At 43.8% G+C, this 16,855-nt stretch overlaps 1 protein-coding gene across 2 annotated transcripts; it reads right to left on the reverse strand.

The window, feature by feature from the left end:
* Positions 1-190: 190 nt before the first annotated feature.
* Positions 191-15,732, reverse strand: LOC139537785 (protein YIPF5). 2 transcript variants are annotated; one of them, XM_071339562.1, is made up of 6 exons: positions 15,641-15,732; positions 13,788-13,916; positions 7,822-7,997; positions 3,631-3,776; positions 3,286-3,467; positions 191-2,987 (listed from the first exon to the last, which is right to left on the reverse strand). In XM_071339562.1, the coding sequence occupies exons 2-6, from the start codon at positions 13,904-13,906 to the stop codon at positions 2,825-2,827; spliced, it is 786 nt and encodes a 261-aa protein (XP_071195663.1). In that variant the 5' UTR covers positions 13,907-13,916; positions 15,641-15,732; the 3' UTR covers positions 191-2,824. The 2 variants fall into 2 exon arrangements, with proteins under 2 accessions (XP_071195663.1, XP_071195665.1); XM_071339564.1 differs by lacking the exon at positions 15,641-15,732 and adding an exon at positions 12,099-12,176 and having other exon boundaries at positions 13,788-13,911.
* Positions 15,733-16,855: the final 1,123 nt, after the last annotated feature.

Genomic DNA, 16,855 nt, shown 5'->3' on the forward strand with positions numbered 1-16,855 from the left:
TATTTCTGATAACGTTATACAGTAGACTCAGAGTGAGGGTGGTTTTGGTTCCAACACCCAGTCATTACAAGATGAATTCCAGAAATATCAAACCTTAAAATGTTTTAGACAAAGCATGAGAAATACTAAAATGGACTCCGGACGGGACGCCACATCAAGTGTATGTAAAAATGATGCAACGGACTAACACTGACATGACAGATATTTTATTTAGATAGTGGCCGATAAAACCACCCAAGCACGACGCCCATCTATAAAGAATTTCCACATGACAAAAGCACAACATTGACTTTGATGTACAAAACAAATGATACAGTATATAAATACTTGGCCATATAAGAGCAGCACTGTAATTGCTCAGTGGCCTTGTGTCCGCCCTGAGATTGAAAGGTTGGGAGTTTGATCCCCGGCCGCATCATACAAAGAGCCTAAGAACGGGACACGATGCGTCGCTGCCTGGCACTCAGCATTAAGGAGATAGACTTTGGGTAAGGCCCTACGATAGACTAGCATCCTGTCCAGGGGGGGTATACCTCAGGAGATCTGCTCCTATGAGCCGTTCCAGCTAGCTCGTGAAAGGCTACTTACTGTATTTACTCCGGGTTGTTTAAAATGCAGTATCCCCTTAAAGTTTGTTGAAATAGAAAAGCACTCCATTTTAATTTCCGCATTATGCTTTAAGACGGCAAAAATATAAAAAGGCATCCATTTGAGGAGCTCAGGTTTAGCACAAAAACAAATCTATAGGAGAACCGAGGAAAAAAACAATGACCTTAAAACCCTGTGCTCATTAACAGCCTCTCAGATGACACCTGTGTGTAAAACCAAAATTCCAAAACCACATTTTAATATCAGTCCAGACAAAGTGAATGGCAAGACCGAAACTTTCAACCTGAAGCAAAAAAAAACTCAACGCATAGCCTACAGCAGGGCGGTCTCCTACCCTGTTCCTGGAGAACTACCCTCTTGGAGATTGTCACTCCACCCTAGTTGTAACTAACCTGGTTCAGTTTATCAACCAGCTAACTATTAAAATAAGGTGCGCTAGAGTAGGGTTGAAGTTAAAACCAACAGGACTGTAGCTCTCCAGGAACAGGGTTGGAATGAAAACCTACAGGATGGTAGCTCTCCAGGAACAAGGTTGGGAGAGCCCTGACCTACAGGTTGAAAACAATAGAAAACTGATCAACTGCATGAAAAGGATGATTTAAGTTAAGGTGTAGGAGACAAAACTCAGGATATATGAGCTACTTCGTGTGTGGTTTGACAACCTGTAGTACAATATCATTACACAGTGCAGTTAAAGATGCACTATGCAGAAATCATGCCGCCATTTCCTGGTTACTAATAGTTCTCCTAATTTCAGTTATACAAGCAAGTATAGTGTAGATAATCATTGTACCATCTATACAGCTTTGAAATATATTTTCCATAACCAAAACTATTATATTTCCAGCTTGTGTACAAAATCGAAAGTAAAATATGCAAAAATTAAACTAAAGGAAAGCATAGAAATAGCGTACAAAGAACATGTCTACCTGCTTCTTAGACTTGCTTTCAAATGAGAATGACAGAGCTATAACTCACATTTCTATGTGAATTTGGTCGGGTCGCCCAAAAAGTTACATATTTCAGCTTTAATGTGATCAACAAACTATCATTTTACAATAAAAATAAACGTGCTGGTAAATATGAACAAAAACTAGGTCATGAGGCGCACATTAGCTGATTCCCACTGGTCAATAGAGAAAATGAAAAACCAACACTTCTATTCTTATTTTTGGACATAAATTCTGTGAGTCTGCATGTGCAGCTGTCATTACGCAGGCACTGACTGACCCAAGTTTACAATCACACAAGCTGCATAACTAACACACCCTTGACCACATGCAGTTAGCTAAGGAGGCTCTCGGTTAGGCCATGCGCTGGGGCCAACCTGAGAGGGCTGGGAAATATAGCGGGGAAGGGCACAGAGCTTTGGTGTTTCAGCAATTTAAAACGATTTCAGCTTGGTAAGACATGTCCTCTTCCGAGATGCAAGTTGACCTCAGAGTACCCAGATGTGCATGTATGCACGAGAGGGCTGTTGATATAGAAGACAGAATTAACTAACTGCTCTATTTCAACTCTCCTGCTTCAGTTGAATAACATTGAAAATACTTGTGCAAACCATTTTCTGAAGGCCTCGAGGCTCTAATAAATCTAAGAAACAAACATACAGAATAAAGAAGTTTTACATGAAATAGAAGATTCTGTGATGGTCGGTGGATGGGTCCTTAGTCCTGAATAGAAGGGGTTTGGAATTTATACGTTTGCGTGGACCCCTGTAGGCGGGTGTAAAAATGGAATGCAACAGACAGGGTAGCTGGCCACACCACTGCGATGGGGGTGCAGCACAGAAGGGCCTCTGACAGGCCCTAAAGTTAGTTGGGTTTGTTGGTCCGTTTGCAGGGTGTTTCCCAGTCCTCCAGTACCTCCAATAGCATAATTGTTTTTTGTTGTAGCTCCAGACAAACTGATCTGATTCAACTCAATGAGGGCTTGATTAGTTGACAGGAAGAATGTGTACTGGCTACAGGAAGAATGTGTACTGTTGGAGGTACACGAGGATAGGAGTTGGAAAACACTGTTCTATACCAGGGTTTCCCCAACTCTGTCCCCCACCTGGGTGCACATTTTGGTTTTGGACTTATCACTACACAACTGACTCAATCAAAGCTTGAAGAGTTGGTTATTCAAAACACCTATGTAGTACTAGGGCAAAAAAAGGAAATGTGCACCAGAGCCGAGTTCGGAGGAACCCTGGTGTAGAGAGACACACTCTTTAGAAGACAGAGATAAGGGCGAAGACCCCGTAGAGGAGGGCACAGGGGTACGCCACCAGAAGCTGCTGTCCGTCCATGGCCAGGGCCGAGATGAAGATCTTGGAAGCAGAGAAACTGCACCAGCCAATTATCGTGGCTGCGATGATTATTCCAAACATGCCTCTGAAAAAGGTAAATAAAGTTAGATCAGTTAGTAAAATGTTGGCATGCACCCGGACCACCAAACCCACTACCATTGCAGAAAAAAAATATCATAGGGCAAACACTGGTTTGGTTTGATTAAGATAATTGCACTTTAATACTCCATAAACAAACAAATAGAGCATCAAAAGTCAAAGGCTGATATATAAAATTGTTGTGCACCACCTGACACGTACAATACACAGGTACGCTCTATTGTAGTGACACAGGACCGTACCATATTGAGCTAACCTCTTCTCAGGCCCATGTTTGTACTTACTGTAAAGACAAGATGACTCCGAAGCTGGCAAGGAGGATCATGGGTAGCAGGCAGTAGCCCAGTACGCTGGCGACACAGCCAAACGACACTCCGGTCATGCTCATTAAGTTGAGGAGGCAGTACATCCCCAGGCAGCCGATGGCACTGATGCCGTACACATAGCCAAACTGGATCTTTCCTGTCTGTAGCATTGACAGGAACATAGACAACTCATCAGCCATCCTCTTTTACATAGTCATCTCTTCCCAGTACAAACAATGTTATAGCACAAGGTCAAATTTCAAATACATACTGATACCATGTAAGTGTTCAAGTGCTGTACTGCATCAATAGAACAGTTCTTACTAGAAGTAAGGTGGCTCCGAAGGCCAGACAGAACACCATGGGTCCAGCCAGGTCAGTCTCGTTCATAATGTTACCGTCTGCTGCCTTCATGGGGTGGAGCACCGTCAGGGTCTTCTGCCAGATGTGGTCAAAGTTTATGCCTAATTCTATGAGGCATACCCATGAAAGGATATTAAAACAATGTCAGATATAAGACAAAGGGTTGGGTGAGAGGGACAACTCATTCATACAATAGTCTAAATCTAGTCTATAATAGTCTTTAAAAATCTATATACCTCCTAGAATGAAATACACGTTTTACATTTGAGATTACAAGCCAAGAAAAAAGTATTTATGACGAGAACACGTGTCTCACTATGACACCACTGTATCAGATGAGTGGAGTGGAAGATGTATGCCTAACTCCAAAATAAGCTCCTCCCTAGCAGGATGGCCCTGGGAGCTCCTCCCTAGCAGGGTGGCCCTGGGGGCTCCTCCCTAGCAGGGTGGCCCTGGGGACTCCTCCCTAGCAGGGTGGCCCTGGGGACTCCTCCCTAGCAGGGTGGCCCTGGGGACTCCTCCCTAGCAGGGTGGCCCTGGGGGCTCCTCCCTAGCAGGGTGGCCCTGGGGGCTCCTCCCTAGCAGGGTGGCCCTGGGGACTCCTCCCTAGCAGGGTGGCCCTGGGGACTCCTCCCTAGCAGGGTGGCCCTGGGGACTCCTCCCTAGCAGGGTGGCCCTGGGGACTCCTCCCTAGCAGGGTGGCCCTGGGGACTCCTCCCTAGCAGGGTGGCCCTGGTGACTCCTCCCTAGCAGGGTGGCCCTGGTGACTCCTCCCTAGCAGGGTGGCCCTGGTGACTCCTCCCTAGCAGGGTGGCCCTGGTGACTCCTCCCTAGCAGGGTGGCCCTGGTGACTCCTCCCTAGCAGGGTGGCCCTGGTGACTCCTCCCTAGCAGGGTGGCCCTGGTGACTCCTCCCTAGCAGGGTGGCCCTGGTGACTCCTCCCTAGCAGGGTGGCCCTGGTGACTCCTCCCTAGCAGGGTGGCCCTGGTGACTCCTCCCTAGCAGGGTGGCCCTGGTGACTCCTCCCTAGCAGGGTGGCCCTGGTGACTCCTCCCTAGCAGGGTGGCCCTGGTGACTCCTCCCTAGCAGGGTGGCCCTGGTGACTCCTCCCTAGCAGGGTGGCCCTGGTGACTCCTCCCTAGCAGGGTGGCCCTGGTGACTCCTCCCTAGCAGGGTGGCCCTGGTGACTCCTCCCTAGCAGGGTGGCCCTGGTGACTCCTCCCTAGCAGGGTGGCCCTGGTGACTCCTCCCTAGCAGGGTGGCCCTGGTGACTCCTCCCTAGCAGGGTGGCCCTGGTGACTCCTCCCTAGCAGGGTGGCCCTGGTGACTCCTCCCTAGCAGGGTGGCCCTGGTGACTCCTCCCTAGCAGGGTGGCCCTGGTGACTCCTCCCTAGCAGGGTGGCCCTGGTGACTCCTCCCTAGCAGGGTGGCCCTGGTGACTCCTCCCTAGCAGGGTGGCCCTGGTGACTCCTCCCTAGCAGGGTGGCCCTGGTGACTCCTCCCTAGCAGGGTGGCCCTGGTGACTCCTCCCTAGCAGGATGGCCCTGGTGACTCCTCCCTGACTGCAGACCCATTTAGTGCACACAGCAGGATAACTGGGCAACTGACTTAGACTTTCCCGTCTCAGGGGGAACGCAACATGGTTATAGAACAGATCTCACTAAAGATCTAAAAGTTCTACAGCTGCACCATTGAGATCATCTTGACTGGCTGCATCACTGCCTAGTATGGCAACTGCTTGGCAGCTGACTGCAAGACACTACGTCCCAGTACATCACTGGGGCCGAGCTCCAGAGGAATGCCCTAAAAAATTTCATAGACCCCTGCCACCCAAGTCATGTACCGTTCTCTCTGCTACTGCACAGCAAGCAGTATCGATGCGCCAAGTCTGGAACCAACAGGACCCTGAACAGCTTCTATCCTAAGCCATGAGACGGCTAAATAGTTAACCAAATAGCTACCCAGACTACCTGCATAGACCCTTTTTGTACAAACTCATCACATATGCTGCTGCTACTGTTCATTATCTATCCTGTTGCCTAGTCAACTTACACCTAACTATATGTAAAACTCTAGGGAGTTTTTCCTAGCCACCGTGCTTCTACACCTGCATTGCTTGCTGTTTGGGGTTTTAGGCTGGGTTTCTGTACAGCACTTCGAGATATTTGCTGATGTACGAAGGGCTATATAAAATAAACTTGATTGATTGATGTACCATCTACCTCAATTACCTCATACCCCTTCACATCGACTCGGTACCCGTGTATATAGCCAGGTTATCATTACTCTGTGTATTTATTCCTACTTATTTGTATATTTTTCTCTGCGTTGTTGGGAAGGGCCAGTAAGTAAGCATTTCACTGTTAGTGACTGGTTGTTTACGAAGCATGTGACATAACATTTGATTTGAAGACATCTGAAACCCATCATAGCGCTACCCTGACTAGAGGTCGACCGATTAATTTTGGGCTGATTTCAAGTTTTCGTAATCGGCCTTTTTGGACGCCAATTATGGCCGATTACATTGCAATCCACGGGGAAACTGCGTGGCAGGCTGACCACCTGTTACGCAAGTGCAGCGTCAAAAGGACATTGGCTCCTTGCATCCACAAGGTAAGTTGCTTGCTAGCATTGAACTTAAGATTGAATGTTTTCTTTAAGTTAACATTAATGTTTTTTATAAGTTAACAATCACTAGTTAACTACACATGGTTGATGATATTACTAGTTTAACTAGCTTGTCCTGCGTTGCATATAATCAATTGCGGTGCCTGTTAATTTATCATCGAATCACAGCCTTCTTCAACTTCACCAAACGGGTGATGATTTAACAAAAGTGCATTGCCGAAAAAAAGCAATCTTTGCACAAATGTACCTAACCATAAAAATCAATGTCTTGTTTAAAATCAATACACAGAAGTATATATTTTTAAACCTGCATGTTCAGTTAAGAAATTCATGTTAGCAGGCAATAATAACTAGGAAAATTGTGTCACTTCTCTTGCGTTCAGTGCAAGCAGTCAGGGTATATGCAACAATTTACTTGGGTCGTTTCGAACTAATTTGCCAGAATTTTACGTAATTATGACATAACATTGAAGGTTGTGCAATGTAACAGAAATATTTAGACTGTATTTCAGTAAAAGAATAAACATTTTGTTTTCGAAATTATAGTTTCCGGATTTGACCATATTAATGACCAAAGGCTCGTATTTCTGTGTGTTTATTATAATTAAGTCTATGATTTGATAGAGCAGTCTGACTGAGCTGTGGTAGGCAGCAGCATGCTGGTAAGCATTCATTCAAACTTTATTGCGTTTGCCAGCAGCTCTTAGCAATGCTTGAAGCACAGCTCTGTTTATGACTTCAAGCCTATCAATTCCCGAGATTAGGCTGGAAATACTAAAGTGCCTATAAGAACATCAAAAGGTATATGAAATACAAATGGTAGAGAGAAATAGTCGACACGTCATAATTCCAATAACTACAACCTAAAACTTCTTAACTGGGAATATTGAACCACCAGCTTTCAGATGTTCTCATGTTCCAAGCAAGGAATTTAAAATGTTTACTTTTTATTTTTTTATGGCACATATTGCACTTACTTTCTTCTCCCAACATTGTTTCTGCATTATTTAAACCAAACTGAAATTTTTCCATTATTTATTTGAGACTAAATAGATTTTATTTATTTATTATATTAAGTTAAAATAAAAGTGATCATTCAGTATTGTTGCAATTGTCATTATTACAAATATATAAATAAATAAAATATAATCCGATTAAATCAGTATCGGCTTTTTAAAACTCCAATAATCGGAATCGGCGTTAAAATCATAATCGGTCTACCTCTACCCCTGACCTCTGCCCACTCGTTCACCTTGAGGAAATTCCAGTCTTTCATTCCCCCAATCAATCCCAAGTATGAAGCCCCCATGCTCTTGCATATGTCTGAGAGTTTAGGATCCAATCGAAAAGCTCCACTTGGCTTCTGATAGATCAAGTGGAATTTGTGCCATATTGCTTAAAACTAGCCAATCCTCTCAGATCAACAAAGGTGCCTAGGGAGGTGGATGAAAGGGCTTGATTTGGGATAAAGCATTCTTTACCACCCCTTTCCCCTGTGGAGTCTCACCAACGGGTTATCCTTACCCTCCAGCAGCGGGGGCTCGTCGTCAAAGCTGCTGCCGTACATGGACTGTGTGGGGGAAGGTGTGAAGGCCGGTGTGGGCTGGTAGATCTGGCCGGTGTAGGGCTGCTGAGGTTGCATCATCCCTGGGGCTGCGTATCCCATTGGCTGGGAGTAGTCATACTGACCATATTGACCCCTGGGGTGACACATAGGAACACTTCTCAGAACCCCTCCATGGCTTTATTAAACACAAACATGTCACGTCTCAAGCTAGTAAGGAACAGAACTAACAAAACTGTCCCTTGCGAGAAATTGGAGGAAAAACTGTATTCTTTTTCAAATTGTTGACAGGCTTTTCTAATGTGTAGCTATTCTCAGATCACAGTGAGTTAGAGAAGTGACTGATCAAATCAACGTTTATTGGTTGCATACACAGATTTGCAGATGTTCTCAGGTGCAGCGATACTCCAGCGTTTTTAGCGCCAACAGTGTAGTAATAATACCTAGCAATACAAAACACACAAAGTCAAATAAATTAAGCCCAATTGCTTCCAGGCCAGCCTGATTTCTTCGGGGCATGGAAACATTGCTCAATTGGTATCAAGAGACCTAACGTGTGCCAGGAAAACATTTCCCAAACCATCACCCCACCGCCACCAGCCTGTACCGCTGACACCAGGCAGGATGGGCCCATGGACTCATGCCTCTTACGCCAAATCCTGACTGCCATCAGCATGACGGGATTCGTCGAACCAGGCGTTGTTTTTCCACTCAATTGTCCAGTGTTGGTGATCATGTGCCCACTGGAGCGGCTTCTTGTTTCTAGCTGATAGGAAAGAAAACCGGTGTGGTGACAAGTTGTGCGGTCCGAGATGCCGTTCTGCACACCACTGTTGTACTGCGCTGTTATTTGCCCATTTGTGGCCTGTTAGTTTGCACGATTCTTGCCATTCTCCTTCGACCTCTCATCAACGAGCTGTTTTCGCCCAAAGGACTACTGTTTTTTTTTGCACCATAATTTTCAGTAAACCCTAGACACCGTCATACATGCAAAGCCCAGGAGGCCGGACGTTTGAGATACTGAAACTGGCACACCTGGCACTGACAATCATACCACACTCAAAGTTGCTTAGGTAACTTTTTTTGCCCAATATAACATTCAATCAAACAGTAACTGATTGCCTCGATGTCTGCTTTAAATAGCAAGCCACTGCCACGTGACTCACTGTCTGTCGGAGCGAACTATTTTCTTAAACAGGGTGGTACCTAATAAAATGGCCACGGTGTGTGTGTATAGATATACAGTACCAGTCAAACATTTGGACAACTACTCGTTCAAGGTTTTATTTTTACTATTTTCTACATTGTAGAATAATAAAGACAAAATATGTAGTAACCCCAAAAAAGTTTTAAACAAATCAAAATCTATTTTATATTTGAGATTCTTCAAAGAAGCCACCCTTTGCCTTGAACGCTTTGCACACATTGCATTCTCTCAACCAGCTTCACGTGGAATGCTTTTCCAACTGAGTTCCCACATATGCTGAGCACTTGTTGGCTGCTTTTCCTTCACTCTGCGGTCCAACTCATCCCAAACCATCTCAGTTGGGTTGAGGTCGGGTGATTGTGGAGGTCAGGTCATCTGATGCAGCATTCCATCACTCTCCTTCTTGGTCAAATTGCCCTTACACAGCCTGGGTCATTGTCCTATTGAACAACCAATGATAGTGGGACTAAGCGCAAACCAGATGGGACATGGCTGCAGAATACTGTGGTAGCCATGCTGGTTAAGTCTGCCTTGAATTCTAAATACATCACTGACTGTCATTAGCAGAGCAACCCCCACACCATCACCATCAACGCCAGGGTTGTGGGTTCATTCCCCACGGGGGGACCAGGATGAATATGTATGAACTTTCCAATTTGTAAGTCGCTCTGGATAAGAGCGTCAGCTAAATCACTTAAAAAAAAAAAAAAAAAAAAAAATCTCCTCCATGCTTCACGGTGGGAACCACACATACGTCGAGCATCTGTTCACCTGCTCTGCGTCTCACAAAGACACAGCGGTTGGAACCAAAAATAGCACATTTGGACTCATCAGACCAAAGGACATGTTTCCACTGGTCTGATGTCCATTTCTCGTGTTTCATGGCCAAAGCAAGGCTCTTCTTATTGGTGTCCTTTAGTAGAGGTTTCTTTGCAGCAATTCGATCATGAAGGCCTATTCACGCATTCTCCTCTGAACAGTTGATGTTGAGATGTGTCTGTTACTTGAACTGCAATCTGAGGCTGGTAATTCTAATGAACTTATCCTCTGCAGCAGAGGTAACTCCGGGTCTTCCTTTCCTGTGGCGGTCCTCATGAGAGCCAGTTTCATCACAGCGCTTGATGGTTTTTGCAACTGCACTTGAAGAGACTTTCAAATTCCTTAATTTTCCTCATTGACTGACCATGTCTTAAAGTAATGGACTGTCGTATCTCTTTGCTTATTTGAGGTGTTCTTGCTATTTTACCAAATAGGGCTATCTTGGGGACCCTTAACTTGTCACAACACAACTGATTGGCTCAAGTGCATTAAGTAAAGAAAATCCACAAATGAATTTAACAAGGCACACCTGTTAATTTAAATGCATTCCAGGTGACTACCTCAGGAAGCTGGTTGAGAAAATTCCAAGCGTGTGCAAAGTTGTCATCAAGGCAAAGTGTGGCTACTTTGAAGAATTTGTTTAACACTTTTTGGGTTACTACATGATTCCATGTGTGTTATTTCATAGTTTGAGGTCTTCACTATTATTCCACAATGTGGAAGAGAGTAAAAATAAAGAATAACCCTTGAATGAATGTGTCCAAACTTTTGACGGGTACAAAATATTCTGAAAACATGTTTTTGCTTTGTCATTATGGGGTATTGTGTGTAGATTGATGAGGAAAAAATGATTTAATCAATTTTAGAATAAGGCTCTAACGTAACAAAATGTGGAGAAAGTCAAGGGGTCTGAATACTTTCAGAAAACAGTGAGTATGTATGCATGTATATACACACACACTCCGGCCGCCCCAGTCAAAGACTATTCTCTCTGCTGCCGCACGGCAAGCGGTGCCGGAGCGCCAAGTCTGGGTCCAGGTGGCGTCTGAACGGCTTCTACCCTCAAGCCATAGGACTCCTGAACGGCTATATCATATATGAACCCAGACTTGGCGCTCCGGCACCGCTTGCCGTGCGGCAGCAGAGAGAATAGTCTGACTGGGGCGGCCGGAGTGTGTGTGTGTACTGTTTTACCCACTTTGTGTATATACTGTATGGGGGAGAAAGAAAATATATTTACAATAATTTCTATATGATATCTATATATATATATATATATATATATCATATAGAAATAATACAAATAATAGTAAATATTTTTTCTTTCTCCCCCATACAGTATATACACAAAGTGGGTAAAACAGTACGTAAACATTATTAAAGTGACCAGTGTTCAATGACTATGTACATAGGGTAGCAGTCTTTAAGGTGCAGGGTAGAGTACCGGGTGGTAGCAGACTAGTAACAGTGACTACGGTTCAGGGCAGGGTACTGGGCGGGGGCCGGCTAGTGGTGACTGTTTAACAGTCTGATGGCCTGGCGATACAAGCTGTTTATCAGTCTCTCGGTCCCAGCTTTGATGCACGCAGAGGAACTTGAAGCTTTTGACCCTCTCCACTGCGTCCCCGTCAATATGGTTGGGGGCATGCTCTCTGCTGTGCAGTCTCATGTAGTCTACGATTAGCTCCTTTGTTTTGTTGAAGTTGAGGGAGAGGTTATTTTCCTTGTACCACTTCTGTCTCAGTGCTCTCCTCCTCACTGTAGGTTGTCTCATTGTGGTTGGTAATACCTCGTTTCAGGAAGTGATGTCACTGAGTACTGCCCCTAATATATATATATATATATATATATGAATGACCTTCCACCCCCACCTGGGATATGGATGCCTGAAGAAGACCCAAGTGTCAAATCGTTGTTATAAATAAACATAACCTGGGAGCATGAGCAGCAGTGTGCAGCGTTTTCCTTTCTGTTTTCCATGAGTTTGCCTACAACTCCAGCACCTTGATGTGCGTATGTTCTTCAGCTTTAGTAAACAGGCCTACCACTGTTTGGTCATCAGCAAACTTGATGATTATGTTGAAGACATGCGAGGCCACACACTTATGGGTGAACAGGGAGTATAGGAGGGACTGAGCACGAGGGGCTGAGCACGCACACCTGTGGGGCCCCCCTGTTGAGGATCAGCGTGGCAGAGGTGTTGTTGCCTACCTTCACCACTTGAGGTCGGCCCATCAGGAAGTCCAGGCCTGCCAACCTTGTCCAACTTTTTAGAGTACCAGACGCGAGCTGGAAATTGGATATTCATGTGCTTAAACATTATGGATCACACCTGGTTCAGTTCAGTCCTTTGAAAAGGTATTTACAAAACAAATAAAATATTCATACTGATAAGTACAGAACATATAAAATATATGTTTTGTGGAATTAGCACAGATTGTATGTTTATACCATTACATGTTCAGTGTAGAATGGAGATAATTATCTATAACGTTTTTCTTAGCACATGCCCCCAAGTTTAGTCTCTATAGTAGAAGAACGCATGTCACCTCTCACAGGGCCAGCTCACAAGTATTGGCTTTTTAGACACGGCTCCTAAATCAACACTAAAAGCAAAATAATTTTGAAAACATAAAAACAAAAAATTGCATCGACACAGACCGCAAACTGGTTACACAAAGCTTAAGTAGGCTACCTCAAAGGGAATCTGACTGCTGTTCGCTAGAAGAGTCCGGTGTTTCAGCCGATGTAAAGGTGCCTATTGGATTTCTTTGCAGCTCATATATCATTTCAGATTTTCGAAATTGATAAAATCTAAAATCTTAGAAGCATTGCCTCTTTAGCTAATACCTGACACTCATTCATTCTTCATCACAGAGTCTTCTAAACTCCCCACTCCATTTAATGCCAAGATATTTATATTTATTTTACTTTGTTATGCTTTTTGTGACGTGGATCATAATTAGTTACAGTCTATCAGGTTGCGTGATCCTCGTAATGTTATGTGGAAAATACAACTAATGGGACGCAGAAATAAATGTATCAAACTCGCACAAATTCAACCAGTTATTTTTCGTATTTGCATTTTATTTTTTTCACTAGCAAATGCGAGTGAACTGCTGGCATTTGAGCCCACTGAATGTCCATCTAATGTTTGCTTGAAACATTTAACGTTTACATTTCCACAACACACGGAGTCGATAAGTGATTTGTCCATGTGTTTACGTATAGCTGTGTCGGAAAACTCAGCATCACAAAAAACAGGAGGGGCAGACACGGGGTAGCTACGTCGAATAATGATGTATTAATCTCCATGTCCGTTGACACAAACTCCGTACATGTCTGCATGTTGCAGCTCGAGAATCGGGATGTTAGATATATTTTTCATTCAAATGTAAATACATATTTATATAAATAATCAGGCCCTATTCATTTCTGCGTACTTTTAACTCGGATCTCGTACATGAACAGAATTGCGTAGTTGGTACGCAAAATGCGGGCATGTTGGCAGGTCTGCAAGTTGCACAGGGAGGGGTTCAGACCCAGGGCCCTGAGCTTAGTAACGAGCTTGGAGGGCACCATGGTGTTGAAGGCTGAGCTGAAGTCAAACAGCATTCTTACAAAGGTGTTCCTCTTATCCAGGTGGGATAGGGAAGTGTGAAGTGCAATGGTGATTGCGTCATCCATGTCGGTTAAATCTGTTGTTCTGCCCCTGAACAAGGCAGTTAACCCACTGTTCCTAGGCTGTCGTTGAAAATAAGAATTTGTTCTTAACTGACTTGCCTAGTTAAATAAAGATACAATAAATTTAAAAAAGGTGGAAGTGATACATACTGTCCTTAACTTGCCTCTCAAAGCACGTCATGATTAATGCACTGTTAACAGGTTGACAAAACTTACTGTTTGTAGGGATCTTCTGTGTTACTGTAGCCATATCCAGCAGGTTGCCCGTGGTCATCTACACTGTAGCTGGACTGGTAGAAATCTGTGTTGAGGTTGTCAAACCCTGACCCTGACATTTCTGACCGTCTGCAAAAAACAAATGGTTCACTAAGAATAGTAAAGGCTGGAGGAGAAAATTGTCAACAGTATTCAATAGATGGCAAAGGTATCTGGGAAGTTCTTGTGTGTCTTGTACTTATTCCTGCCCCTCGTCCTTTCAAGTAACTAGTTAAATCAGATTAGCCTAATGAGATGGCAAACGTTAGCTAGAAACGCAGCATCTTGGAGAACTGAACAGTGACAGTGATGTTGTGCAATCATACCAAACTCTAAGGAATCCGTTTTCATTTGGGATAATAGCTAGCTAGCTGCTACATAGCTATCTGACTGGATAGCTAACAGCTAATAATGTCGGTGCAGCGAAGATACTGATAAACAACACCTTCGCCTGGAAACCCACAGTTGAATTACATTGAATTCTACGTCGGGCTGAAATGAATGTTTGAATCAGGAAAGTTTACTCTCACATGCTCTACAAGCCACAATGTTGAATAAAAGTATATTTTAACTTACTTTACCGGTTGTCCGTGCGGTTGGTCCTTTTGTGGGTAGGAATGTGAGACAATATTCACAGGAAAGTATAATTAAATGAACGTTTTAAAGCGCTGGTAGCGCATTTACATTTCTATCACCTGAAGCTTGGCACAAGATTCAAATACACGCGCGAGACAAATGCAGACTTGCTTAGCTGGTGCACGAGTTTATTTTGTTCTGCCCGCATGTTTCAGGTGTAGAAATCTGAACACACTACCAGGCTTTGAAAAGTTTATGTAATTATACTTTCCTGTGGATATATTGTCTCACATTCCTCCCGACAAAAAGGACCATCCGCACGGACAACCAGTAAAGTACGTGAAAATATAATTTTATTCAACATTCTGACTTGTAGACGTCATGAGAGGTAGCTTTCTTGATTCAAACGATAATTTCTCCCCGATATAGAATTCAACGTAATTCAATGTCTAGTTTCCAGGCAACTAACGCCTTAGTTTGTGGTTGCACTCTTTACTGCTGCTAGAATGGCAAATACTGTATTTACGTTAGTTGCCAATTTTAGGATACATTTACAGGCAGCCCATTCTTTTCTTTTTTACACCAATAGGTATTTTGACAAACATCAGATCTTTTTCAGAGCTGAACTGATTGAGCAAAACGCCAATTAGTGAAAACAAGATCAGAATTGAGCTGCCTGTGTAAAAGTACCCAGTCAGACTTAGATAACGTTAGCTTTATTCAGGAGTTCAATGAAAATATAGCTAGCTATGGTTCGTTTTTTAACTACGCAATTCGGCACCTGGCTTGGTACCTAACGGTAAAGTTATTGTTGGGTAACATTAGTTAGCTAACTCATTTTGCTAGCCAAAGTAGTGACCAGCTAGCCAACCAACACAAAAAGGTGATAGGTAGTTTGCTAACGACGTCAGCTAGCTAGGTCACTGTTAACGTTAGCCAATAATAATGTAGCGCAATGTTAGCTAAATTAAAACGATATCTAGCTAACTCGATGGTTTACTAAAACGGTGGTAGCTACCTAATTATCAGCTAACTATGCAAATGTATTTAAAGTTAACTAGCTGGCTGCTGCCTAGCTTAGACTTAGAGCAGAATGTCAGAGTGGCTGGTACGTTAGCTAGTTTATAGCACAACTGAACATACTAAATTAATGTGGGCCTCGATAAAATACTTAATCAAGCAATATATATTTTTTTTAATGTACTATGGCCTTTACAAAGCAATACTAACTGTTTTACCTGCAACGTTGAACAATTCAACTCTGGACTCCGCCAACTTAGCTACGTGTCAAGAGAATAATATCAGCGTCTCATCAGCAACACTAAAACAGTACTTCCGGGTCACGTATTCCGAACATTTTTTAAATAAAAGTCCTCCACGTAATAGTAGAAAAGTGTCAATAACTTGTATTTATTCATGTCATATAAAAATATGAATCCCATATTTAAGTGACACACGCATTATGACACACATGGACTGTAAAGTCCATGGAGAATAAGAGCATCTCCTCCCAGCTGCCCACTGCACTGAGGCTAGGAAACAATGTCACCACCGATAAATCCACTATAATTGAGAATTTCAATAAGCATTTTTCTACGGCTGGCCATGCTTTCCACCTGGCTACCCCTACCTCGGTCAACAGCCCTGCACCCCCCACAGCAACTCGCCCAAGCCTCCTCCATTTCTCCTTCACCCAAATCCAGATAGCTGATGTTCTGAAAGAGCTGCAAAATCTGGACCCCTACAAATCAGCCGGGCTAGACAATCTGGACCCCCTCTTTCTAAAATTATCTGCCGAAATTGTTGCAACCCCTATTACTAGCCTGTTCAACCTCCCTTTTGTATCGTCTGAGATTTCCAAAGATTGGAAAGCTGCCGCGGTCTTCCCCCTCTTCAAAGGGGGAGGCACTCTATTCCCAAACTGCTACAGACCTATATCTATCCTACCCTGCCTCTCTAAGGTCTTTGAAAGCCAAGTTAACAAACAGATTACCGACCATCTCGAATCCCACCGTACCTTCTCTGCTATGCAATCTGGTATCAGAGCTGGTCATGGGTGCACCTCAGCCACGCTCAAGGTCCTAAACGATATCGTAACCACCATCGATAAGAGACAATACTGTGCAGCCGTATTCATCAACCTGGCAAAGGCTTTCGACTCTGTCAATCACCACATTCTTATCGGCAGACTCAACAGCCTTGGTTTCTCAAATGACTGCCTCGCCTGGTACACCAACTACTTATCTGATAGAGTTCAGTGTGTCAAATCGGAGGGCCTGTTGTCCGGACCTCTGGCAGTCTCTATGGGGGTGCCACAGGGTTAAATTCTTGGGCCGACTCTCTTCTCTGTATACATCAATGAAGTCGCTCTTGCTGCTGGTGATTCTCTGATCCACCTCTACGCAGACGACACCATTCTGTATACTTCTGGCCCTTCTTTGGATACTGTGTTA

Source organism: Salvelinus alpinus, chromosome 13 (genome assembly GCF_045679555.1).
Source record: "Salvelinus alpinus chromosome 13, SLU_Salpinus.1, whole genome shotgun sequence".
NCBI classification, from domain to species: Eukaryota; Metazoa; Chordata; class Actinopteri; order Salmoniformes; family Salmonidae; genus Salvelinus; species Salvelinus alpinus.